We start from the raw sequence: 27,947 nt of genomic DNA on the forward strand, positions 1-27,947 counted from the left end.
TATAGAGAGAAAAAATTTTTCACAACTCACCGTAAATAATGTCAAATCCGCAGTGAAACTGTGCATATCATGTTTGGTATTAGGCATATCCTGTAGAAAGGAAACCACAGCCAACTGACCCTGCTTCAGCAACTTGAACCTTCTGTCAGAATCTTGCACCCTTAGTAAATTTCTGTTGTCCGTTTGATACCAATTCAACCAAGGCACATTTTTCTCTTTACCGTACCCATAAGGATACCCCATGGTAAACGAAAATGAGGCATGTTCATGGTAAGCTTGCAGCAGAGGTTGTCTGTTGTCCGAATCGTAGATTTGAAAATACTGCTGCAAGAATTGGCGCACAATTACATTACCATCCTCGTGGCACAGATACATCGGACAAGGTGCAGGTAAGTGGTGTTCCTCCACTATGTCAAAACTGATGGGGGGAGGGAGGTCTTGTCCGTCCTTTAACATAAAAAACTTATATGAACTAAATTTTAACAAGTGGAGGTGGCAGGTTCAGTTGAATAACTTACCAACAAAATACACAAATTTATTACTAATCAGTTTTCTAGTCAAATCAAATCAAAATATACTATACTGTCAGAAGATTTGCACCTTATTGACAGAGTCCAAGAAGTACAATGTGAATATAGAAAAAGTTCGAAAAAAGTATACATGTAGATATAAACAAAGTTCCAAAAATGTATTAATATGAATATAAAAAAAGTTCTAAAAATGTATGGATAAAATACCACCATGTATAAAGTGATAGCACAAAGAAAAAATTGTCAATTTATTGTTAAAAGGATTCGCTAAAATACTCCAAACTATAATAGGGTCTATCAATAAGTAGGTTCTTCACCGCATTTTTTAAATGAATATTGCTTAGATTTGCAGATCTTATTTCTAATGGTAAATGATTGAACAACTTACCACCAATATAGTATATGGAATCCTTGATTAAATTCGAAGTTGGGGTGGGAAGTCTAAAGGTATAATTGCTATTACAAGTAGCATAAGAAGTAGAAGCAAAGTTGAACTTCGATTTATGTTTATAAATAAGACAAACCATCTCTAAGATAAAAAGTGCGATGACTGTTAAAACAAGTTCCTGCATGATTCTCTAGGTTTTACTTTACAGAGACATCTTAGTGCCCTCGTCTGTATTATCAATACAGAAGAGAAACGGGATGAGTTGCATGCTCCCCAAAAAGGTATTCCATAATGTAATCGAGATTCAATAAGTGCATGGTAACTTTGTAATATGGAAACCCAACTCATTTAAAACCACTCTAACTGCATAACATTCGGTGGAGATCTTACTCTTGAGTTGTTTAAGGTGTTCATCAAATTTCAGCATATTATCAATGAATACACCGAGAAATTTTGTGTTTAATTTACTTTGTAATATGGCAGCTTCTATTGGAATTTCATCAATAAAGAAAACTGATCAAATATGTTTTGAACTATACAAAACAATGAACGTTGCAAATATATAGGTATATCAAGTTCCATAATTAGATAATCAAATGTAATGCTTTTCCTATATTTTTTAGGTGTGAAACAAACTGTTTCAAGAAACTGACGACAGTCTAAATAACAAAAAACGAATAAGTGAGATTGGACCGATGCCATTTAGCCTAACAACTGCATTCAATGATAAACATAACGAGGGACCCTGTATGCTTCTGCAGTGACAATCTGACAGTGGCATACGTCATTGACCTAGTTAATATGAAATATAAAGAATCTTTACTTCAGTTGCTGGAGACAGAAACTACACTAGGTTGGCATGTATGGTGATATGCTAAAGACTGGTGTAACTTTAATATTCTCTTGATGACATCTAAAAACCAAAGTTCTATCGTTCAATATTGGTAGTTTAAATGTGTTAAAATTACGGTTTGGTGTTGGGAAAAAACTCCAGTAATATTTAATATAATTGTTATTTTTCAGTTAATCTTTTTAATTTTTTACAGATTGTTTCAGGGATTTCAAATCAATTTATATTATATTAGACAATGGAATTCAGAACTAATAAAATGCACCACGAAATATTATCAACCACCTTCAAACAATGTTATCCGTATTTCCTACTGAAGAGCCGATAAGGCAAGTACCTTAAGGGGAAACATCCGATGTCTAGCAGTGAGGATGACAGTGTTCCATGTAAGTATAAATTTTAATTTTTTCATTAATTATATTGTGTAGGAATCCTGTGAATGATATCTGATTTGATTCCATACGAATGTTTGGAATACAAACAAAAAAAAAGTGTTTTTGTATAATTCAGCATCCATATAAAAGTATTTGTTTCGAAAGTATTTTTCTTTCATGTAATTCAATGTTTATATAAAAATAGCTGTTTCTTCCAGTTTGTGCCTAAAAGTTACTTCTATGCATGATCTGCACATCTTTGTATATAGTTAATTTTTGAAATTGATTGCTTCCTTCCCTTCTTTGAAAGATTTACACATTTTTTGTATCAAGATGGAGAAGTAGAAGGCCAAAAACTTTCTCAAAAATTAATCTCTCCTGAAAATATAATACCCTTTCAATTCAAACTATGAATACTCTGCAAGTGAAAGTTTGTATTGAAAAATGTAATCAAAAACCTTGGTTTTGCCTCAACCAAAGTAGATATTGCAGTTTATGTAATCTGTATTTATCTTGTAGAAAAGAGCTATCAATCTCTGTCAGATAAAATAACAGTAATGAAAATTCACCTGTCATTTCCATATTCATTATAAAAAGTGGGTCCCTCATTTATCAAAACAAGACCACATATGAAACTACAGTCAATTCAAATGTTACTTATCAAGACAATCAGTTGAAACTGCCAACTCCAAAAACAAACTTGGTACGAGATTCATTGATATATAATCTGGTTAAAATGTATAGCAAACTACTTGATCACATTAGGAGAGTTAGTTATACTTCAAATATCTGATTTACTTCAATTCAACTCTTAACTGTAAACTCAACTCAGTGTAAATCAAAAAGTTAGTGACATTGTCTACATACCTTTGTATTCGAATTTCTATGTATGACAGTGTTTTTTTTTGTATTAAAAGTAACAAATCAATCAAATCAGAGCTCTGAACCCTGAACAATGTGGTACTGTGAAGACAAAAGAGTACATTCATTACCTCACCACCTTTCATGCCTATAAAGTTCTAGATATAATAATAATTATATCAATTCACTCCTATTGAAATATAAATTTATGAACATACCAATACCTAAAGTGATAAATTGTTGATAAAAGTAGTCATCAATACTGTAGAGAAACTGGTCACAAAAAAACATAAGTTACGGAAATGAGATGGTAAGCTATTAAACAGGTGGATACCTGTCTTGTTTGGTTCTTATGTGTGGTTATTTTTGATTATGGTGTTATGATTATGTACATTTGACTGCTCTAAGTATTCATTAACATGCTTTCAATTTTGATATTTTCTGATATACAATGACTGCATATAATGTAATCATTTTTATGGTTAGAAATATTGTATTGCAGCTTGAATTCCACTTAGCTTTTATAATGCTCCTTAATGCTGCATTTTGAAGAATGGCATAAATTATAGTTGATGGTTAGATAGTAATACGTAGTTAGGGTGGCTTGGCCAACATCTCATGTTTCAAAAGCAAAAACTGTCTTTGCTAATTTTCCACATACAGCATTTACATGTTCTGACCAGCTCAAGTGAGCTGGTCAGAACATGTTATCCACACTCCAGAAAAAAGTGCCAGGGTTTGCTACTGTTGTTTGTACATTAATGTTCCAGAATACTGTGTTACTCTTGTTAAGGAACAGATCATTGCTTCTGAACTAAGGTTCAGCTTAATTCAGAACTCTTTCACATATCACTTCGGGATCTTCCTCATTGTGATTTCTTACACCAATTGTTGAATCAACATCAGATAGAACTGAAGTGGTGTTTTTATGGAATATGTTTGCGAACATATCATTAATGTAGATCAGGAAGAGCGACGGCCCAAAAACAGGTCCTCTTTCAATTGTTGAATCAACAGCAGATAAAACTGAGGTGGTGTTTTTATGAGTTATGTCTGCTAAGATATCATTAATGTACGACGGTGGTCTCAGAAGTACCTGGCCTGACCTAGAGATGGCGGCAGTTGTTTGAAAAATATCACTGTATTGGACCACCCTCGTAAATCAGGAAGAGCAACGACATAAAAACAGGTCAGTGTGGTACATCTCTTTGAATTAGTATCTGATGACTTTTCCGATTTTTATTTTCGACTATTTGTGTAAAACTATCAAGATATAATTTGTTTGAAAATGGTTGACAATGTGTTACTAAGATATGAGATAAATGGCACGAATAACTCATAATAACTCATTTTCTGTAAAAGTGTTTTGGTTGGATTCCGGGTTTTGCCGTGGTTTTCTTTAGTTACAATCACCAAACGTTTCCACTGCAACTGCGGCAGACATCTTCAGTGACGTAGTCGAAGTACTTGATGTATCAACTGAAACTTTGAGTACCACGGCAAAATCCAGAAACCAACCAAAACATTGACGCCTGCCGTGGAAACTTACATTCCTATATTACTTAAAAGTGTTTCATGATCACCACAGTTAAATTCAGCCGTTGAATCTAGAAATATTTTTGCTATATTTGGTTAAGGATTAAATGGTTTCTGATATGGAGTCCCCTTTCCTAAATCCAACAAACTGTTATGGGCTCAAAGCTTTGAATTGAGGAAAAAATTTAGTGAAGTTATTTTAAATTGTTACTTCCAGGTTTTTTGAGAACACGGGTAAGATATTTATTTAATGCAGGATAAGTTTTTCAATAATTGTAATAACTTTCACTCTTTTGAGTTTAGAAGAAAAATTACCCTAAGGAAAACAGTAATTTATGACTTTTATTGGTTCACTGATCCATTCAGTACATTTCTCAATGATAAATACACTCACGCCATCAATCTGATAACTTATTTTTTCATTATCTTTCACACAATCTTGATACAACACTGAGAGATGTTTTCCATTGTAAGCCTGATTGGCAGGTATCAAAGGTTTATTACACCTTGTTTTATTTTGTGCTGAATGTCAGGTGTGAAAAACACTGTCAATAAACCCAGAAAATACATTTGACAGTTATCTCTGGCTGTGAAAGTTTACATTCTTTGAATAACAAAATTATAAAATCGTTCAAAATTATGAGAATCATACAAATTAAATATTTACCATCTAGAAAAAAAACTTACCAGTTTCAAACACTTGGGGAACCTCTTCCGAACTTCGCTGTAGACAGAAAAGGGTGCAGGCCATGGAGGCCAACGTGTTATAAAGCGTTCATCCTGGGAACACTCGCACAGAACATAGATTATGTCAAGACAAATGTTCAAAATTATGGTAAATTCACTGTTCAATACAAAATTGCAAGTTTATTCCATTTCAAGAGAGGCATGAACCATTTGTTACATTTTTGTGTAGCCCTAGCACTTTTTTTTGAAAGACAAGTGCCAAATTTTCTTCATTGGACAGTCAATACTTAATCTGACCTTGCAAATCTGTTTTTGAAACGGAGAGAACTGATAATTTGAATAAAACAAATTTTAGGATAATTAGAAAAAAAATAAGAAAATGGGGATCCTACAATGAATTTGCAAGTAAGTAAAGAAAATAGAAATGTTTCATAAATATAACAATGTTCTTTTCTGAATTTCAATGAGTTTGGCAAACTCAAAAATTAAAGAATTTACAGTTAGGAATCACACGTTAAAAGGTAAGACCTCGTTAATCCTTAGCTCGCACAAGTTTCTACTTCTGAGGGTTGTCGTTCATAGAAGTGCGACAGCTGGTTAACGGAAAAACAGATTTTAAACAGATTTTCTACAAACTTCTTAGATTTGCAACTTCTTGCAACGAAGGGAAAGTTTATTCAAACTTGCTTTGATCTCAAAATATGTTTTGAAAAAACTTCAAAAGTTTTCCATTATGACTGCAAATGTAGAGGATCTGACAACGTTTATGACAATTTGGAACATGGAGATAAATATAAAATCAAAATAATTTCATATAAAAAAAGATTTGCAGGTAGATAACTCAGAATATCTGTTGGTAGCAGTCAAATTATTTGCTGACTGTTTTATAATAAGAAACGTGATTTGTTTTAGAAATGATGTAACGTGATGCACTTTAACTAAAAATGCACAAAAAAGAAGACGACTGTTTTTAAAAGGAAAAAAGTCCATTGTTCAATGGATTGCAATGGATTCAATGGATTTTCTTTGGAAATATCTGTCAATAACTGAATCTACTCTTAGCAGTTGTAAGGGCTGTGAAGGCACTTGTGGGAAAAGAAAAGTTCATACAGCGCTTTCAACTTAATATCAATTTTTATTATTTTTTTTTGTTTTTTAATGAACCCCAAATTCATAAATCAAGTACTCGATATTATAAATTGAAAATCTTGCACAGCAGAACCAGTGTGTTATAGAAAAAATTGATAAATTTACTGTGAAGATATGTACTATGGTGTTTCCCTTTGAAAAATATAAAACACTATTTTTGAAAAACTTGTCACCTTCCATTTTGTGCATTCCATGTTGCAGCTCAACGACTGTATATGCTGATTAGATTATATTGTCTACAAATTTTGTTTGAAAAAGTTTCCTGTTCTGTCATCATTACAAAAAACATTTTTGAGGTTTTTCAAAGGACTCACAGGGGGTTTCGGAAAAGGCATTATCCTTCAACACATCATTTATCTACAGATCGCATCATAGTCACATTTTTGTATATATTGTTGATTGAACATTTGCCAATCTTTGTGCAGTTTGCAGAACTTTTGTAATTTTTTCAATCTTTCAAAAAAACAAATAACCAATTTATTGAAAATCTGTTAAAATTTGATATGAATAATTTCAATTTCTGTTATGTATATGAGGTTGAAGAGTTAAAAATACACACAAACTGATATTTTCATCAAATGAATCCAGAATTTAAAAGTTTTGTAATAATTTTGCAGCTTATTTGTGAATGGTATCGTTGAGAAAATAAAATCGGAAAAATTGATGATGCTCTCCACAAAACAGGTTGTAAATGTATGTACCTATGTATGTTAACCTGTTTTGACCTTGTTTTTTTTAAAACAAAATAGAACAACATGAATATATCAGAAAAAATTCAAGTTCGGTAACTCTTACACCACAACTGCAAATTTAATGTATGGTGCAAAACATTAATATTAAAAGTATTATCAGTTTGATATTTTCAATGCAAAAATAGAATATTGAAAACATTTTTTGAATTCAAACAATGTTTTGCAAAATAATGTGTTAAGAAACAAATAATGAATTAGGAAGTGAAAATCGGTAGATAGAATGAGATGTTATTCGGTTATTTGTTCATTGATATCCGATCGTGTTAATAAGATAATAGTTCATATAGAAAAGAATCTCCTTTCCCAAATAATCGTTTGTGGAAAATTAACTAATAAACTTTAGGATATTTCTTCAACATATGTCAACAAAAATATAGCTATAATCTGTTTATAATAAGGGTACAAAAAAAAACAGGAGAGTTGGGGACTAACAAAAATGTAACAATTCTCATTCAGTTGTCAATAAGTTTTGAATATTTACAATAATGGTAACTCTAGGAGTCATAACTCTAAAAAGCTATGGAATGGTTGACCTGCTACTTTTTCCAGATACCATCTTCATTTTGATGTAACCAACAGATAAATCTGACTAGTAGACAATTCCACTGTATATAGTTACAAATTCTAAATAAAATACTGTCCCTGCACAATCTATGTTTAAATTGTAATATCAAAATTGTTGACAACAATTTAAAAATGTGTTCACATTGTTATTTTTACCACTAAAGTTGAAATTCAATCAATCTTAATGAAATATTTAAGTTCCACCATAAATGAGAATACATTTCATTGAACAAAAAAAGATAAATAATGCTTTACCATTTCCATTTTTGGACCGTAAAGAGATTCAATGATTTTATTATATAAAACTAATGAAGTACTATGTATATGAATTTTCAAAACGTAATAATCACTGAATTACAATTTTGTCAAAAAATGGAAAATCTTTTGTTGTATCGTGTGCACAGATTGAAAATTGAAAAAATATATACATTGAATAAATCTTGCTTCCACCTTCAATTCACAATTCCCATAAATCTAAATAATGAATCAAAATAAACAAGATGGGTTCAATAAAATTATTCTTGTCAAAAATCTCAAGAAAAAAATTGTAACATATTTCAGTGTACAGCTACAGCTTGATAATTTATTTTATTTCAGACAATTAAAAAAAGTGTATAGGATTCAGGTTTCTTTTTTTTTGAAGAATGGGATTCCATATTGATCATTTTATAAATTTTATATTAATTGATCGGAACCGACACAAACAAAAAGACATGAGTTAATTTATTTTCTGGTTAAGTTTATTCAGTACTCATTTTAATGTTTCGATCCCATGTATGAAGATAAAATATCTCTGATTAGTTATTAAATGAAGCAAGTGAATGTCCAATTCTGGATGACTGTTAAAAATGTAATTATCAATCCACCTATGTAGGAACAATTTTTTTGTTTAATTTTCTTTTTCTTTTTTTAGTTGTTTTCTTTTGTTTTCCCTTCTTTTAAGTTTTTTTTGTTTCTTTTTTCCATTTTAAAATCTCATCTATGTATTCAGAAATTGAAACATTAATTACTTCATTGAAATTCAACTTTGGTATTGTTTTGAGAGAGTCATATTTTCCACAGCAGAGCTCACCTATTCAGCAGTACATACTGTTGCATTTACCATTATGGTACATACAGTGCAGTTTAGCGTAGTTTTAGATGGTAAAGGGGAGCAACATATATGATACTCGTTGTATGAGCAAATTCTTGCATGCTTCACACCTGCAATCTGCTACTCTCAGTTGATGATGGAGCTGCTTTTAATCATAACATCTCACAAAACAATGCACCTTTGAATATTCTGGTCTGGCGAGAGTAGAAAAACAATTTCTAAACACAAAAGATGAATTACTTTCAGAATATAAGTTTTCATGTTCCCAAATAGGTCGCGATAGAATTCTGCATAATTTGTCCATATATCATTCAAAAACTTCATTCAATAAATATATCACTTCAATAAAATAGCTCACAACTAAATTTTTTTTTTTTTATACACCACAAAATGTAAAGGTGTTTCATGAAGAAATTTGGGATAATTAACAAATATTATAATTCAAAAAATCTGGTTGGTTTCTATGTCTGATCCGATCAATTAAAAATTTCTGTTAAAACACTGTAGAAGCCATGAAATCCATTTCTTCTGTGCAATATTTACATCAAATTTGAATCTACTCTTTTCAATCAAAAAGTTAAAAATGTCTGTCAGTTACATCAAATCTTTTCTGCAAATCTCATTGAAAAAATGTCTCGAAAATATTTCTTCAGTCTTATATATCAGGTAATTCCAAAAACATACCTTATATACGACGGCTGATCCCTAAATTTATCACAAAGAGGGTTTCCATCCAACACAAGCTCTACAATAGGCAATCCTTGAAGAGAATCCAACTCAGAAATTTCTCGCACCTGAAAGCATTATCGAAATGTTTAATAATTTGAAAGTAAGTTGTCACTTATACAGGGTATATCAACAATGTGTAGGTGGATGACAGCGGCTTCTCTACTCAAAATGTTTTCAATGGAAAGTAGTGTTTTTTAAATGGAACAATATAGAATAAAGAAAATAACCTTTGTCTAATTTTCACTACGTTTATTATTTGTTACGACCTACAAGAAACAAACTACACAATGAAGAAAACATTATATTCTTCACACGTGCCATAAAGGAAGGGAGATGAATTTGTTAGCAAACACTCAATCATCAACTAGAACTATGCAGCTCGCTCCCGTTTGAATTTGTGAATTTTGACATCTAGTTTAGGATCCATTCAACAGTTGGTTATCGTGATATATTATAGAAGATAATTAGTTATTGTAGTATTGGTATTGATCATTCAGGTAACATTTGTTATTTCAGGTACTTATTGCAGGTACCTGAACTTATCAGTGTTTATTTAAATACTTGTCTTTTTCTTGTATTGGTTACTTGAAAATGGTCCAACAAACCAAAACCGGTCGTAAGAAGTAATAAACTGATTAGAAATTAAACAAAAGTTTATTTTCATTATTCTATATTCAATATGAATTTCTACAAAATAAATAGGTTATCAATCGAACAAGTTGAATGAAACACCCTGTGTATTTTAACTTGATTAATATCTGTCAAGAGTTGTTAAATGGTTATTTGGGTTTATATCAATTGGTTCGGGAGTTTGGTGGGATTCATGTCAGAAAATGGACTCATTCAACGCCAAATATCTCCTACTCAATCGAATGGAATAAAATTCTTGAGAGTAGTGTTCATAATGTCATAAATAATGACACTTTACTTTCTGATAATTTTTGTAAAGTGACTATATGTCAAACAAAACATTAATAGTTACTCTGTTGTGTCCAATATACATGGTCACAATAATAGAAATAAATATAATTTGGTTATACCTCAAACACGGTTACAAAGAATGGACGATACTATTGATATTAAAATTTACAATGCTCTACCTCTCACAGTACGATCACTGAACTTTACTAAATTCAAAAAACATTTAAAGACATTACATACGGAAAAACCCCTATATGGTATTAATGACATTTTCCATTCATTCCCTGGACCATAGAGCAAAGATGCCTTGCACAATTTTATGTATGTACTGTATTATTATTTTTATTGCACAGTTAAGTATCTTCTGAAGATTTTATATTTTACTTTTTGAGCATATGTTAATATTATCGTATTTTGTGACATGTTCTAAAGCTGTAGCTTTGTTGTGAACCAAATAAAAATTTGAATTTGGATTTGGTCGAATGTGAATAGGTGTGAGCCACAATAAACCCCTGCGGATTGCGGCGGAGGGTCGAATAGACCCACTCACTTTAGACCTAACCTAACCTAACTTTCCTGACCAAGAAGAGAATAGAAATGTCTTTATCTTTGAAAGTTCTACACATGTATTGAAATGCAGTATTCTACCAGAGTAGTCATGATACAGATATAAAATGTTTAAGTAAAAATATTAAGTATACATGTACAGATTGAATATTAAATAAAATACATTTTTAAGAAATGCAGAGATTTCTAAACAGAGTAATAAGTATTAGGTGAATTAGAGTTCAGAATAAAAGCAAATAACCCTTTTTTTTAATAATAATAATAAGAAGAAGAAGAACTTTATTTCCAGATAGGCAAGCCTAATATAAACATAATTAATGTACTTTATCTAAATATAATACATAAAAATCAAAATAAATTAGTCTATTATAACCAAATAACAGAAAATCCCAAAAAAGAAAAAAAACTATATCGCATATATTTTATATAGGATACAAGTTTACATATTTACTTATATATTCATTCAAAACATAGTCTTAGTTATTATTATATTTTAAATATAAATTAGCTTTAATTCAGTTTTTTGTTATGAATGTTACCAAGTCCCTCTTGAATAGACGGAGAGAAGAAGAGTTTTTTATGTTATTTGGTAGTTGATTGAAACTGTCCAGACCTTTCAAAAATAACGAGTTCATACTGCTACGTGAATTTGTCCTTGGGATGTAAAAATTGGTGTTCGATCTAGTATCATGATGATGTACTTCACTATTTGTGATTAAAAGGTTTACTAAGTATGTTGGTTGCAATTTATTTATTATTTTAAATATAAATATCATAGTTTGATAATACAATCGTTGAGAGACATTAAGCCACCTTAAACTACAGAGCATATCAAGTATAGGTGTCATTCTATTGCAGAGTAATATTTTTCGCATTCCTCGATTTTTTAATTTTTGTAATTGATTTAATTTGTTCTGATTCAAGAGATAAAAGAGAGTCCCGCAAAAATCGTAATGAGGTTTTATTATGCAATTATAGCACATTATTTTGGCATACATTGATAATACAGATGCTACTCTAGAAAAAAAATACAGTTTCTTTGATATTTTGCTTATTATATAGTCAGCATGATCATTCAATGAAATTGTATCATCTACAATGAACCCTAGACACTTAATTTTACTCACTATTTCTACATCAGTTTCGTTAATTTTGATTTTGACTGTGTTTCTCCCAATTTTATTTTGTTTATACTTTGTTGTAATGACCATCGCCTTAGTTTTAGTGATATTAAGTTTCAGTTTATTTATTCCGAAGTACAACTCAATATTTTTCAATGAATTATTCATCTTTTCAATAGCGACTTGCAAGGTTTTATCATAGGTATATATTAATGTATCATCTGCAAATAAGTTAATCACATGATCACCATAAACGTAATTGATATCGTTTATATAAATCAGAAATAGTAAAGGTCCTAATACACTACCTTGTGGAACTCCAAAATAATTCACTAACTCTTGTGAGTAGCAACTATTAATTTTTGTTATTTGACTCCGCGAACTGAGGTAACTTTTCATCCACTTCAAAACTACATCACCAATACCATAATATTTGAGCTTTTGGATTAATATATCTCTGTCTATTGTTTCGAATGCCCTCTTTAAATCCAAGAATGTACAAACAACGTAATTATCTTTATCAATTTTTTCTTTCCAATTTGTTATTGTGAACTGTAAGGCAGCCTCACACGAATGTTTTTTTCTGAAACCTGACTGACAACCTAATAATAATACTTTATTTTCATAAAGACAATATGAAGTTGTACAAGATAATGTCAACACAATAAAATGAAGATATTAAAAGTTGATTATAAAAACTAAATGAGGCGATGAATATTACTGGAGTTTTATACCAACGTCACTTGGTGATTGAAACACATGTCGAGGTGTTAAAAATTACGGTTTGGTGTTGGGATAAAACTCCAGTAATATTCATCATTACGCCAAAGGTCCAAACAGTGCATCACAAGTAAGTGAGGCGATAGTAAAAGAAAAACAGACCTGATGATTATTAAAAAATTCTGCTGGTGTAAAATAACAATTTTCTAACAGATATGCTAGCCGTCACATATTCAAGAAGATTACTGTAAATTTTCGGACCAATGTATTATGATAAGTCACTTTTATTTTCGAATTGTCACATGGAACTGGTTTTTGATTCTCGTATCATGGTGAAGAATACTATTATTTAATGTAAAATTTGATTTATTTCAAAACACATTTATACACATTTCAAATATATAGACTGATTCTAGAATTGAAATATTATATTCTTAAAAATACTATCTACATGAATGTCTTTGGGAAATATTTGCCGTGCATCGGACACATATGTGCAACGAATACATTTTGTGCTGAAATTGACCCTCCCCAGAAACAAACACCGTATCTAATACTGGTGTCTACGTGAGCAAAGTAGATACTAAATAACTGAGCCCTAGTCAAATTTCTGCTACCGCAGTTGTCGGTTGATTGGTCAAACCACCAACACTGACAAAAAAACTTGGCAAGTTGACTTGGGTGCCACACCAATAGGTGGTTCCACTTATGTTTCGCTTGCGTTTACGCAGCTATTTTTATCAAGTACTTTCTTGGTTTTTTCTCATTTTGTCTTCAATTTAAATTCAATATATATATATATATATATATATATATATATATATATATATATATATATATATATATATATATATATATATATATATATATATATATATATATATATGTTGGTGCTTATTTTGTTATATAGCTTTTCATTACTCTCAACAACTTCTATTTGAAAACTTTTTTGCTATCTTAAATATGGAAACCGCTATCATACAGCCTGTATATAACTCCCAACTGTTGATTATTGAAGTATTTGATAAAAATATGAAACCAATAGGTTCAAATGGTTTTCTTAAATGAGAAATAACACTCACCTTATTGTTGCCAATATGTAGAATTTTCAAATTAGGAATTTTCTTAGATACCTTCTTGGCAAAGTTCAACAATTGTATCCTATTATCCTGTAGATTCAGTGCCTCCAGCTGTGGTATATTCTCGGCTATAATGTCAATCACTGCCAAAAGCACTATCGGCTTGAACAACGCACAGAAACAATCCTGCAAATCTGGGTCGGCATGAAATTTAGTCAAATCCAGTGCTTTTGTTACATCATTGTATCGCTTTGCCATAACCAACTTCATTTTTTCTTTTACAGACGGAGTCATATCCACATTAGGACAACCAGGATGGACTCTAATAATGAGATTGAATCCGTTCGGCATTTGAACTGTACGGCTGAGATTGAAGAGTTTCTCTGCAACTTTGAAGTCATCCACGTAAAACATTACAGTACTTCCATAGACTTGCCACTAAAATGCAAGAGAACTTGGTATTATTAGAAATTGACACGATTTATATTTATATTTCTCATTAAATTCTAAAATAAATATCATATTATACACTTACCGCAATTGGCCAGAAAGGCAAAGGAGCTAGTTTATCCACAAAGAGCTTGAGGAGAAAATTCTTTTCATATTTATCTCCATGTGGTAGCTGAAAGTAAATGGAATTTTATAAATAAAAATCACAATTTGATGCCATAATTACAAAAAAAGTTTAATTTTTGATTTTTCTTCACAGAAAATTTCCTGCATATGCAATTGGCAATACAACTAAAAGAGTCGACCTTCAATTTTGGAATGGATACACTTTCAGACCGGTTTCGGGCTCATTAGCCACTCATCAGTGCAAGATAGATCGGCCTAAAGTCAATGATATTCCATAATTGAAAATCGGAATTCTTTCAGAGTATTTAATTCCTCTTCCTAAGTTGAAGCGAACAACAAAATGTTACACCATCTAGTGGACGAGGTACTAACCAACTGCATATCTCTAATTTGACCGATTCCTCTGGATAAGGAAGAAATACTTTCTTATTAGTCAGTGGGCTATGCTTGAAAACTGGCAGTAAACAAATCTAAAGAAATGAACTTTAAACGTTCAAGCCAGGGGAGTAGTTGTTTTCTGATAGGCGTCAGTCCATTCAACCTACTGTGTAGGTATATCTGAGACTGGCTTGAACGTTTGAAGTTCATTTCTTTACATTTGTTTACTGCCAGTCTTCAAGCATAGCCCACTGACTAATAAGAAAAAATAATAAGTCAAATTATACGGTGAATAGAAATATACCTTACTACAATTGTTTATAATTTGTTAAAAAACTAATTGAATCAAATAGAAAACTAGATACAAAGGAGTCACCCTTACAAAATCAAAAAGGAAGAGCTCAAAAGTGGACATAGACTACAGTGTTAGAAATCACGTTAAAAGGTAAGACCTCGTTAGTGTTTAGCTCGCACAAGTTTCTCAACTTCTGAGAGTTGTCGTTCGTATAGGAGCGACAGCTGATAACAGAAAAACAGATTTTAAACAGATTCAAACAGACTTCCTGAGAAACCAATACTTCGTTGAATGGAAAAATCTACAAATTGAACATTGAGACTAAAAAAATATTTCCCAGCTGTTATTTCGTATCAAAATTTCGTGACAAAAAATACCCACTTTTTGTCAGGAAAATTAATCGAATCCTGAAATCTCGAAAGTTGTTGAAAACCTTAGACTGAGGAGCCATAACAGAAAAATGAGGAAGGAACAGACAGAAACGAATGTGAGGAATTGTTTCTTCACAAATATCTGGAAGGGCCTCCCATCCGTCTGCATGAAATCGGTCTCTATTGAACTGTTTAAAACCCTACTAGATTCATACCTGTATGCTCTGTGAGATCGCTGTGATCATTGATAGATTATATCAGACATTAAATTATCGTCAGAAAGACTGTTATATTCGTAATACTCTTTGTTATACCATTGACTATAACTTACCCGAAGCATCTTGGACAAATGAGAATTCAGGAGTGGTCATTAGTTGCCCAGAAAATTCTAAAGCAGCGACACTTTATGAAAGTTTTTGTTATTTGAATCTGTTTCAAGGTTATGAAATACCAAATAGTCTTGGTATAATGCTTGATTTTTCTTTTAGCTGTAATGACTCTATTAAGTGTATCCTCTGCTTCTAATCTACTCCATCACAACAGTATTCACCATACTACTTATTTTTTTGAGTTACCTGTTATCAATTTAAAGTCTGATATGAAATATGAAGAAAGGGTTTTTTATTTTTATAAAGCTGACTCTTTTGCTGTAAATAACTATTTTGCATCTGTTGTCTGGGAAAATTACCTTTATAGAACATCTGTTAACTTAGTGTTGGAACAATTTTATGATGTCTTATACTCAGCAATGGCTCTATTAAAGTTATCCATCCTGGTACAGTTATATATTATTACTCTTTATTAGCAAATAATGCTGTTCATAGTAGTCAGTCACTTATAAAATACAAAACAATAATATATATATATATATATATATATATATATATATATATATATATATATATATATATATATATATATATATATATATATATATATATATATATATAAAATTAGAGACAAGTCACATTTTAAAAACAAGAAACTAGAAAACAAGACGAATTATTGATGGCAATTTCTTGATATATATTCACTACATTTTCTTTTGAATGAAATTAATGAATCACAGCTTTTCATATGACTTGGCAAATTATTAAATGCAATCAGACCAAAACTATACAACGAGTCACAACCTATATGTTCTCTGTTGATATAAAAATTTCCTATTCTATTTCTAGTGGAGTGTGTATGAATACTACTTGTGTAGGTTAACTGATCACTCAGATAATTTGATAACATATTATGTTTAATTTTAAATATAAATATTAGCATATTCAGTGTTATCCTTTGTTTAGCAGACATAAGAAAGAGACAGTGTTTCCAACAAGTATTCCACAGATGTGTGTTTATTACAACTCAATATTGTCCTCACGGATCTGTTTTGAAGCTTCTGTAGTCTGTTTAGATTTTCATTGCTCACAAAATAGAGTAATGTACTGCAATAGTCAAAGTGGGGTGCTATTATTGATTTATAAATTGTTAATTTTGCATATTCACTTATTTTATTTTTCAATCTATATAAAAGATGAATTTTCGTGGCTATTTTCTTCTGAATATAACTGCAGTGCCCATTAAGGTTCAATTCTTGATCTAATACCACTCCCAGATATTTAAAAGTTGTTTCCCTTTCAATGATGAATATCACTATAAAGATTCAATGACAGCTGTTCATCTTGCACTTGTCTTAAACGATATCTGCTACCTATTAACATGCATTTTGTTTTATTCTGAGCTAAGACGTTGCATTTTTGAAAAAAAAAAGGTTCACAAGTTATTTAAATGAGTATTAGAATGGGTACTATGTTTTATAATGATGAAACTGGTGTAGATGGTTTTGAAACTGTTAATCTATTTGCTGATCATTTCTCATCGGTATATACTAATGCTGAGGCAGAATTTGTATTACCTGAGCAACAAGGTCGCGGTACACTCAATTTCGCTGGCTGCCAAATTACATAAACGGGCATTTTTAGTGAGGTGAGTGCACTACGGACTGGTTTCGGCTTTGGACCGGATGGTGTGCCTTCACTGTTATTGAAACAATGTGTGTGTACCCTAAACTTTCCACTTTTTTTATTATTCAATTCACCTCTCAGAAATGGTAAATTTCCCATGTTCTGGAAAAGCAGCTTCAGACCTATCGAAAAATCAGGTGGTAGGAGCAATGTTAAGAATTATAGGAGCATCAGTTTACCATCTGTTATTCCTAAAATATTTGTTTATCTCATAACAAACAGCTTTCTTGGCACTGTCTCAGTACTGTAACCGACCAGCAGCATGGTTTCTCCAGAGGCAAGTCTACAGTCACAAATTTGCGAACCTATCAGGACAGATTGGGTGCGTTTGAGAAACGATACCAGGTTCACTCAATTTATACAGATTCTTCAAAGGCGTTTGATAGAGTTGATCGTGTTGTATTCGCTTCGAATATTAGAATCCTTTGGTTTTGGGGGTAGTGTTTTGGATTGGATTGGCACCTTCCTTACAGGTAAAATTCAGTGAGTGAAAATTAATAATTACATATCATTTACAATTTAAGCCTGTTCTGGTGTTTCCCAGGGTAGTCACTGTGGACCGTTACTTTTTAATATCTTCATTGATGATCTTATTGCAAACATTACTGATTTAGAAGGATTGTTATTCGCTAATGATCTCAAGCTATACCGTATGATTAAATCATATTTTGATTGTCTGAACCTTCAAGATGATGTGAACCATTAAGTCAACTGGTGTAGAAATAGCTGCTTGGCACTTAATCTTTCATAATTACCCAACCCAAAGAGGTGCACACCTCAAGTCAAATGACCGGTTTTTCTAGCTGAATATCCTGAAATGGAATGTCCTTCAAATGAGAATATTTCCTCCAATCAGCCAATATAATTTCTTGTTCCGGAAGTGCAAATTTGTAATAGTTCGAAAACCATTCAAAGTGAGTATTTTGTCATCATCATTCTCGATATTTTCAAACTTAGTCAGATTGACATTTGCTGTATCGCATGATTTTCATTTGTCCATTGAAGGAAGAGTGATTCTGGTACACCAGAAAGTTCTAATTTTTCAGCTATCTCCTGGAGAAAGTTCTAATTTTTCAGCTATCTCCTGGTCTAAGTGTTACGGTGGATGCTTCATCACATAATGCTAAAACTGACAAGTGTCTATTCGGTCCATATAATTTGACTGGAATTATCCTTAATAAAATTTTGGTTCTCGTTATATTTCACGTCATCCTTTTTAGATGAAACAATTTGTCTCCAACTCAATTTCAGATATTCAGGAAGTTTAATGAGTAGTTCTTTGATTAACTGAGATTCTATAGTTTTCATAATGTTTACCATGGTATCTACTTCTGCTGAGAATAGTATTAACTTTTCCAAATTGTTATCTCTGATGAAAGGCACACATTTTATTTTCGTAATATTCCAGCAATCAAACACTTTGCTTCACCTTTGAGATGTCACTATAGTTTTAAAATAATGTCTTCATATGAATAACCGCAGTTGCTTATAAAATAGTACATTCTTAGGGAATTGTATCAAAATTTGGAAAGTTCATCAACTGTCTCTTCTGGAACTTTTCTGTTTCAACTCGATTACTTATATATAGAAATAGCTTGAGTAACATTTCTCAAGATATTAGTGATAGTTTTACCCAGTAGGTTCCAGAACAATAAGAGTGTCTATTGCATCTAATTCATCTCGAATTTATTTATCTATTTTACTACTTCCTCACATTTTAATATTTCACTCAGGTTTGTACGTGAACATTCAGAAAAGTTGGTTTTATCAATACTTTTTGACTCTACAGTTTGAAGCTCTTCTTGCATCAAAAACCTTTCAAATACAAAATTCATAACTCCAGATACTGGACTGTGAAGATATATATGAAGTGTAGCACTCCAATTATGTAGTAGGGAATTTAGGTTGAAAGAAATATAGATAATTACCGAGGTCCTCAACATGATGATCATAGAAAGAAGGTGTCATGTAACTAGATTTTACTACCAAAAGTGAGTCTGTAAAGTAGCTGTTTTTACTTTTTGAGTAACTGTATCTCTGAATGTGGATCATCTCTGAAAGTGAATTCATGGCTGGCACATACACCAACTCATACTTTTGATGTCTTTCACTGTAAGAAAGTTGTCACAGTATAAAAAAAATGAGAGTGTGTGGTGTATAGAATCCCCCATTCATTTACATTATGGCCATCTTAAAGTAAAAGTAGAATGTAAAGTAAACTTTTAGTTCATGAACCAGCCACATTATTCATGATGAGCTGGTAAAAATATGAATCTATGTCTCACTGAAAATTTTTCAAAATCAAGGGCAGTCAAGAAAAACAATTCGTTCCTCCTCATTTAGATAATATTTTCATACTTTGATTTCAGAAAAAAAGATCATGCTTAATCTCAACTTGAAACTAAAAATGAAATATCTTACCGAAACCCTATACCAATTGGTAGGCCCTTCTAACAACTTTCTTTTGACATTGCCCGTCGGCATAGGAGAACCTTTTCTTCCTTTCCTTCCCCCATTGTTGTAACGGTTTGTTTTGCTAGATCCAGCAGAAAATCCCATATCAATATCTTCATCTTGCAGATGTTCCCGTAGAGCTCCACTCCAGTCTCTACCTTTATTCTTCCCCCCATGCCTGTTATTTTGCTTGAAAGTGACTCTCCTGTCTCTATCAGCACGGGAGTAACGATCTGAATGCAAAACGAGAAATGAGAAAGAAGGAAATCCCTGAAACTCTGATGGAAACTTACCATCTTTTTGAACCCATGTGTCCTGTCTATTCCCGTGCTGTCTAGGCATTTTGTTTTAAATATTCTAAGCACCCAATATGCATAAATTAGAAAATTCACACTAAAACGCAGCTGAAACAATCGTATTTGAGTAAATTTAAACTACGATTCTTTAACAAATTTGGTGCTCATTGCAATTTATCTTACACCTATTATACGCTCTTCCTACGACTTACTTTTGATGAATGACAGTTGACAGCAGTGACACAGAATAGTAAACAATTCTGTGCCGTATTCTATAGTTAGTTTTCAGTGGTGACAAACACCTAATGCATCAATAAAGTACATCACAGAAATTTAAAACCAGAAAAAAATATATAAAACGTAATGGACGATTCCAGTATCCCTATTCAGTGTTGCCACCATATAGGTTATAGGCTATGTCGTTGGCAATCGGTGATCGAATGTTATTAATCCTCTTTTGATATGCCGTGTGAGCGTGGTCATAAACTTCAGTGGCGGCGCCACACAGAGGCTAAGGGGGCAGTATGCCCCCCTCGCCCTTTACAAAATGTTGTTCGTAGCGCCCTTTCGATTTTAAATATTTTACAAATATATTATTAGGTCCATAACACGGAAAACCAATAAACGTGGCAATATTCTCTTTCAATACCTCTCCCATATGGCTTGCTGCCTAATGCGAATGTGATCATTTTCTAAAAAATTGGAAATTGATTGTATCTCTGCGTGGCACTCGTGGCAATAGTAGCAATCTAATTTGTTATTGTTACTTTGACAAATAAACAGTTTGTCTATTTTATTGATTATAGAAAAAAATACACAATTTCCGGGGCGGATTATCGATAGTTACGCGAAAAGAAGAAATTAAAATATATTGCTTGCTACATCACATTCTCAAACAAAATTAAATTTTTGTAAAGCTTTCAATTCGTAAGTTCTAAATTTTCAGTTGAAGATCCAAAATCGTATTCATAACGGAGACTTATACATTCACAGAGAAATAAAAGAATAATTAATTTAAACTCAAAGTTGTGTACAGGAATCGGTATCAAATAAACCTGAGAGTACGGTCAGTACGGAGTCAACATTTCTTGATGTTCCATCTACATCAACCGATATAGTAAGAACAAAATCCAATTTTCATCAGGTTCTGCTGGACAAGGACAAGACGATTCTGATAAAATGTCTGCTGAGAATGGAATGGAAATATACAACATGTAAAACATCGTGACGTTGTATCTGACATGAGTGATGTAAATGCCAGGACCTGAATCTCTTCATGTTTTTTTTAGTTGTTGAAAACAATGTTCTGTTCTCTCTTCAATTGTTACGTCACTGTCAACTGTCAATTATTTTGACGTGTAGTATTAAAGTGGAATTTTGAGTTGTAATATAAAATTTTAAAATTAACACTTCTATCTGTGTTTAAAATATATTTACATTGTTAATATATAAGAAATTTAGTGTCTCTTACAATGTTGAGGCTTGGTAATTTGACGAAATCGCCATTACGAAGGTAGGTGAAAACTATCATCCTTTGCAATATTTATTTCACATTTTCATTGTATTTACTGCAAATAATAATTTCTCAGGATTTTTTCAAATTTATCCACTTCAGCTGCAAGGCAAAGCGAACCTCAAATTAAAAACGACATTGCCTTGCTGAACCCCGAGGAAGTTGAACACAGAAAGAAATTGCAGAATTACATAACTGTGGAAGGAACAGTAAGTTCAAATATTTTTAAAATTTATTTAAGCTGTACAAGAATATTATCTGCATGGTATTTATGAGTCTCCAACCCAATGAAATGAAAAAAATCTAAAATGAATCAAATATGGAGAGCAAATTATTAAATTTGCCCAGAAATGTTACTGCCTTTGAATAAAATTCATATGAATTGCACACAGTTGAAAAAACGCCAATTCAATATGTTTCAAAATTGAATAAGCTGGATTTATAGATTAAGTTACACAAAGCAAGGCCTACATTAATGTAATCATTAAGGCAAGTATTTTATTTTTACATTTATTCTGTACAAAACTTTCATGTTTTTCCAGTCAATTTATTGAAATCTTCTAAAAAGTTTGAAATCGGTTATTCTTTCCTTTGTTAGTATGCAACGGATTTTGATGTGGGGTTTTTTTGTGGGGTTTTTTAATAGAGAGAGTGAGTCAAGAGAAAGGTTTATATCTATATAAAATGCATAATGTAGTAGAGAAACCCTGCTGATTTTAGATTAGAGGTTTCTAATGTGATGTCGTAAATGAACACATTTTTCGCGCCTAAATTGAGAACGCTGGGTGAACTCTACGAGATAGATCAAAAAATGTACTACAGTATTGTATAACGTCTGCAAAAGGTCTACAAGCGATTTTGAGCAATGCAGCATCAATCTTTGTCCAATTAAGGACCTTAAATACATTATTCATTCAAAACAGGGAAATAGCGGTTGCGGCGGCTCGCTAGTTTTGTATAAATCCAAAGGTGGAGTGTCCATGGTTTATTGAATTTCACCTGTATAACTTTATTCATTAAACAAAGAAATTATATTTTTTCGCTTTTTAGTGCAGAATGCCCAAATTATAATGAGATATCTGATTCCAGTGGGAATATGAGCATTATAACCAATATTAATAATCAATATTAATATTTATAAAACTAATCAAACGAGATTTTAACACTTTTTCAAATATTTTCCCAAACAAAAAGAGAGCAATTGGGCGATAATTGGAAACATTTTTTGTTTCACCTCCTTTGTAAATTGGTTTAAAAATATATTTTTTCAGGTAATCAGGAAACCTTTTTCAATACAATTATTGATTATTATTGATAAAGGAAGACTAATTGAATCAACAATATCTTTCAGGTTTTTAGGTTTAATTTGATCTTCGCCAGGAAGCTATATTCATTTCAAAGATATAATGATTTCTTTTATGTCTTGTTTTGAAATAAGCTTCAAGAACAAGGGTTCACAAGAAGATGAAAATTTGTTCATTCTGGTTTTGAAATTTTTTGATAAAATTAAGCCAATATCTTTGACAAAGGAGTTGAATTTATTTTCATTGGTTACTATTAAACCATTTGAAGATTTTATCTCTTTGATACATTGATTACATTGTTTACCACCATTTATATTATCATTAATTACATTTCAATTTTTTTAGAATCAACTTCTGCTTATTTAAATTGTATATTTAAATTTACTTTCTTAATTTTTTTTCTTAAGAATTTTCAATTTCATCATTGTTTGGGTCTTTTTTGTAAATTTTTCATACATTTTCATATTTAATATTTTATCAGTTATCCAATTATTATTTTCTCTCACTGTCAATATTTTATTGAACCTGCATCTTTTTTTAATTTTTTTATACAATTGGTAAGGTCTAAAAATGTCCAATTATCAGCAAACGACTGCAGCTTTGTTGTTAAAATATGACGGAATCTGTCTTTATCTAAAATTTGTATTACTCTTTAAATCATCATTTTAGGCTTTTTTGTCATTATTTTTTCAGTTTTTATGTGTATAAGATATAAGATCACATACCGTGTGATGTGTTTCAATTTTACACATATTGATAATGAATAAATTGTTAAAATATTGCAAAAAATGTTGATTCAAAAAGCAGTTATTGAAAAACTAAGTAAATTGACCATAAAGTCAGTAACTGACACAAAATTGATTACTGTCAGAGATTGAAAATAGGTACTTTGCTTAACCATAAGGAAAATTCTACATAACCATCTCTTATATTACAAATACCTTTTATATACGGAGTTGCATTAATAAATGAATGCAAGTTAGTCTTGCACTTTCTGTTTTAATGGAAAGATTTGCGTTACCTTCACCCTTACTTAACCTATGAATTTAGCTTGACAATTTTTGCAATTCAGCGTCCTGTCTCAGAAGAGAGAGACATGTTTGATCTCAATTGATTAAACAAAATATCAATATCAGGGAACCCAAGATAAAATTCATTAAAGAAAACAACCAACTCTCATTTCTTGGTTTGCACATACTAGTCGGTATCCTATTTCTTCAGTCAACCATAGCATTCAATTTTAAAAACATATTGTCTTCGTCAAAAATGTCGTTGGAAATCTTTTACATAATAATACTTCAAAAAATTAAAAATAAACCAAATGACAACCACAACTAGTATAACCATTGTCATAAATATGTACATTTAACTTTTTTTTGGTATAAAAATGTTTTTTTTTCCAAAAATTAATCTCTTCTGAAATGAAGAATTGGTTTTAAATCTGAACACAAGAAAAATATAAAAAATTGAAATGTAGGAAAATCTAAATTACAGAACATAGTTTGACAAGACATATTCTGAACTGAGGAAAATAAAAACTGAAAGGAAAGGCTTGTATGGGGTCATTCAAGTATTACGTAAACAGAATTTCAGTCATTTTTAACCCCTCCCCATTGTATGCAAAAATAAGCATAACTCTTCCTCTATCTATATGCTTAAAAAAAACAAAAAAGTGAGCATAACTAAGTCTTTATGCTTATAAAAAAATTGAAGGCTTTTTTTCGGATTTTCTGACCGTGGTAATATTTGAATGACCCCTATAATGTTGAATGAAAATGAGAAACTGCTATATTGTTCAAACAGTTCTTATCAAACATGGTTCTCTCTTTTGAGAAAAGGAGCTGAACTGGGAAAATTTCAAAGCAAGTAAAATTTTCAACATCCAGTGTACCATGTAATAAAAACAAATACACGCTTTCAAAATATGTTCAATTAGTAACATGCAGTAACATTCATGGGTGAGTCTAGTAATTTGTCCTCCATTTTGGTTTCAGGGATTTGAAAACCCGACAATACCAGGAATAATTTACTACATTATTGCAGACCAACTTATCAACCATAACTGGCGTTCCTGAGGAACATGTCAAAGAGCGCAGAGTAAGAATATATGAACCAGCAAAGAATTGCATGCAAAGTGGTACTAATAATATTGGACACTGGGAAATTGATTTTGATACAAGAGAGAGATGGGAAAATCCTCTGATGGGATGGAGTTCCACGTGAGCATTTAGAAACTATTTTTTATGGCTTATGTTCTGATTGGTTTCTTATTTTTCTAGTGGAGATCCATTATCCAATATGCAAGTGGAGTTTTCAACAGCAGAAGATGCAATTGAATTTTGTGAGAAAAATGGTTGGAAATGGTTTGTTCAAAGGAGTAGTTTAGAGAAGAAGTTCAAACCTAAGAATTACGGTGTTAACTTTGCCTGGAATAAACGTACAAGAGTATCAACCAAATAAACAGTTCATCATATTTGTAAATGAAGATATGTTTGAAATTTTTTGGAAAATCCTAGAATACTATTAAAATTAAAAAATTTTCTTCAAAGAGATAGTACGAGGTGAAAAAATATTCACCGCTACAGAAAAAAATTATTGAAATTGTTTTTATCTCCCACCAAGTGCATCCTCTCGAGTAAACCACAGAAGAAGTTTTCATATGCGAGCAACCTCTTGAAGGTTCATTCAATTCTTAATTTCTATAGACTGCTCATCGGTAGAGTCGCCTATAAAACCTTATGCACGTAGGAAACATTAAATGGTTAGGAAACACAAATATAATGGCATTAAATAATGGACAAGTGAATAATCCCAAAAGGGGGCTATTGCAGAGCAAAATGCAGTTTATGGTTTTTAGTAAAGCTTTTTATAGTGAACGTCTTACAGAGAAATTACAGTGCATGACACGGCTGATGGTGAGCGATGGCGCAGGTATAGACTCTCCCAACTAAATTACGATAAGTCCCTTGCCAATCAGTGTCGTACCTATAATTAGTTTAATTAGGGTAACAAATGAAACATGACTTCTAAACTTTAATTAGCCACTATCTGAATACAAATTATCTTCACTGCTTCTTGTGCTATTGTCATTTAGATTTATAATCACTGCATTTACCTCTGTTTGAACTTCTGTGAATGTTTCATTTTCCCAATATATCTGCTCTATATCTACCACATATCGCCAATATTTTTGCCATTCCTCAGAAGTGATTTGATCAAACTCGTGCTCCTCCAGTTTTCTCATATCTTCCAACTTGGAAGTTACAAATCTTTTGGGACACGTTGTTTTTGACAGTAGCCCAAATGAGTTCAATGGGATTCAAATCCGGGTGGAAGTCGCAAAACGTTACGTCTGCGTTCAAGCAGAACCTCATTAAATTTGTATCTAATATGATGCTTTTTATTCATGTTAATCAACTCGTATAATTCGGGTTTGAGCATGTTAGGAGATGAACATAATGTTTTTTTTCTGTAGCCACCTCACCATGTCAGCCTTCCTAGAATTTGTGTTGAGGGCTGGATTAATTTGAATACTATGGTATGGAGCATTATCGGTCATGACTACCGAATTCACAGGTAAATTTGGGATTCACTTTTCTTGTAACCCTTTATCATAATTTTCAGAATTCATTCCTGATTGATAATCCCCTGATGTTGTGCCTGATTTAAATATAAGGGGATAGTTAGGTATAAAGCCAGTGTCACCTCCTGCATGGACAATGAGTCTTGGTCCCTTCGCAATATTTTTTAAATAACCGTATGAAGGTATGTTTCATCAAGAAACATAATTGGTCGCTGTTGGCTACGAAAATAATTGATTTTTTGTAAATACTCGGTCCTCCATGGTCTAATGTCCATTTTCTCTATTAAAATTCTTTTATTATTTTCAGTCCTCCATTTGAAATGTATTTTCTTTAAAATTCTACGAAGAGATGTTTCGGAAGCCACAATTACCAAAACGTCATTAATTTTGTGTTGAAACTTGTGATACACTGTTTGGAACCTTTGGTGTAGTAATGAATATTACTGGAGTTTTTTCCCAACACCAAACCATTATTTTAACACTTTGAACCGATGCTAACTCTGCCTTTTGGTAGGTCATTTTCTCTGGCGCTATTATTTGAGTTTGATTCAGTGGCGGCTCGTCAGAGGAGGCAAGGGAGGATTAGCCTCCCTATAAAATTTGAGGTTATTCATCGCATTCATATCATTACCATTAATTTTTAATATAAATACAGATTATGCCCGGAAAACACTATCACTCACTACAGTACGTACCACACTGTATCCTGCATCAACAAACCTCAAACGCACCGCCCACGAACGAATAACGAAGAAACCATCAACCCAAAATAATAAATGTCATACGTTGCAAGGGAGCCAAGCATTCGATCGCTTTAAAAAACACAAGCTCCGGGAGACCGATCCATCCAGCGACATATACGTCCCGATTTGTAATTTTAGTTGCAGAAATTATAGCCTTAGAGGAGGCTAGCCTCCAGTTGGTCTTCGTTAGTGTACGACTGCGTTTGTTTTTTATTCAATTATGCGGACGGGATGCCGTAACGGACCGGGACTGAAAAATATTTTGGTAAATCGTTTTAGTATTTCTTGATAATATTTGTTATTTGTGTATAAAACAGACAGTATTGTATTATAGCGGTGCTTTTTGGTAATATTTTTAATGTGTTTTTAAAATATTTTCTTTCAATTTTGAGATGTTTTCAGGTTTTCACTTTTCGGTAAGATTTTTTTCCATTTATTATAGATAAGATGGACGAAATTAAAAAATTGACGATATAGTCGATTGGTTGCTGACAAATA

General features: G+C 31.7%; 2 protein-coding genes across 2 annotated transcripts in view; one reads left to right on the forward strand and one right to left on the reverse strand.

The window, feature by feature from the left end:
* Positions 1 to 20,533, reverse strand: part of LOC111504183 (nuclear RNA export factor 1) — a 31,087-nt gene extending 10,554 nt beyond the window's left edge. The window contains exons 1-7 of the mRNA XM_074175960.1: positions 20,304 to 20,533; positions 19,978 to 20,243; positions 14,457 to 14,543; positions 13,925 to 14,359; positions 9,469 to 9,578; positions 5,227 to 5,263; positions 31 to 447 (exon numbers count right to left, since the gene is read on the reverse strand). Coding sequence (XP_074032061.1) covers positions 31 to 447; positions 5,227 to 5,263; positions 9,469 to 9,578; positions 13,925 to 14,359; positions 14,457 to 14,543; positions 19,978 to 20,243; positions 20,304 to 20,352 — 1,401 coding nt within the window. The 5' untranslated portion in view covers positions 20,353 to 20,533. The remainder of the gene's footprint in view (positions 1 to 30; positions 448 to 5,226; positions 5,264 to 9,468; positions 9,579 to 13,924; positions 14,360 to 14,456; positions 14,544 to 19,977; positions 20,244 to 20,303) is intronic.
* Positions 20,534 to 21,638: 1,105 nt separating this feature from the next.
* On the forward strand, positions 21,639 to 25,718 carry ND-18 (NADH:ubiquinone oxidoreductase subunit 18). The gene is made up of 4 exons (XM_074175961.1): positions 21,639 to 21,819; positions 21,896 to 22,028; positions 25,167 to 25,342; positions 25,403 to 25,718. The coding sequence occupies exons 1-4, from the start codon at positions 21,779 to 21,781 to the stop codon at positions 25,581 to 25,583; spliced, it is 531 nt and encodes a 176-aa protein (XP_074032062.1). The 5' UTR covers positions 21,639 to 21,778; the 3' UTR covers positions 25,584 to 25,718.
* Positions 25,719 to 27,947: the final 2,229 nt, after the last annotated feature.

Source organism: Leptinotarsa decemlineata, unplaced genomic scaffold (assembly GCF_025532065.1).
Source record: "Leptinotarsa decemlineata unplaced genomic scaffold, Ldec_3_MD MMD2_tig00001393_RagTag_RagTag, whole genome shotgun sequence".
In the NCBI taxonomy this organism is placed as follows: Eukaryota; Metazoa; Arthropoda; class Insecta; order Coleoptera; family Chrysomelidae; genus Leptinotarsa; species Leptinotarsa decemlineata.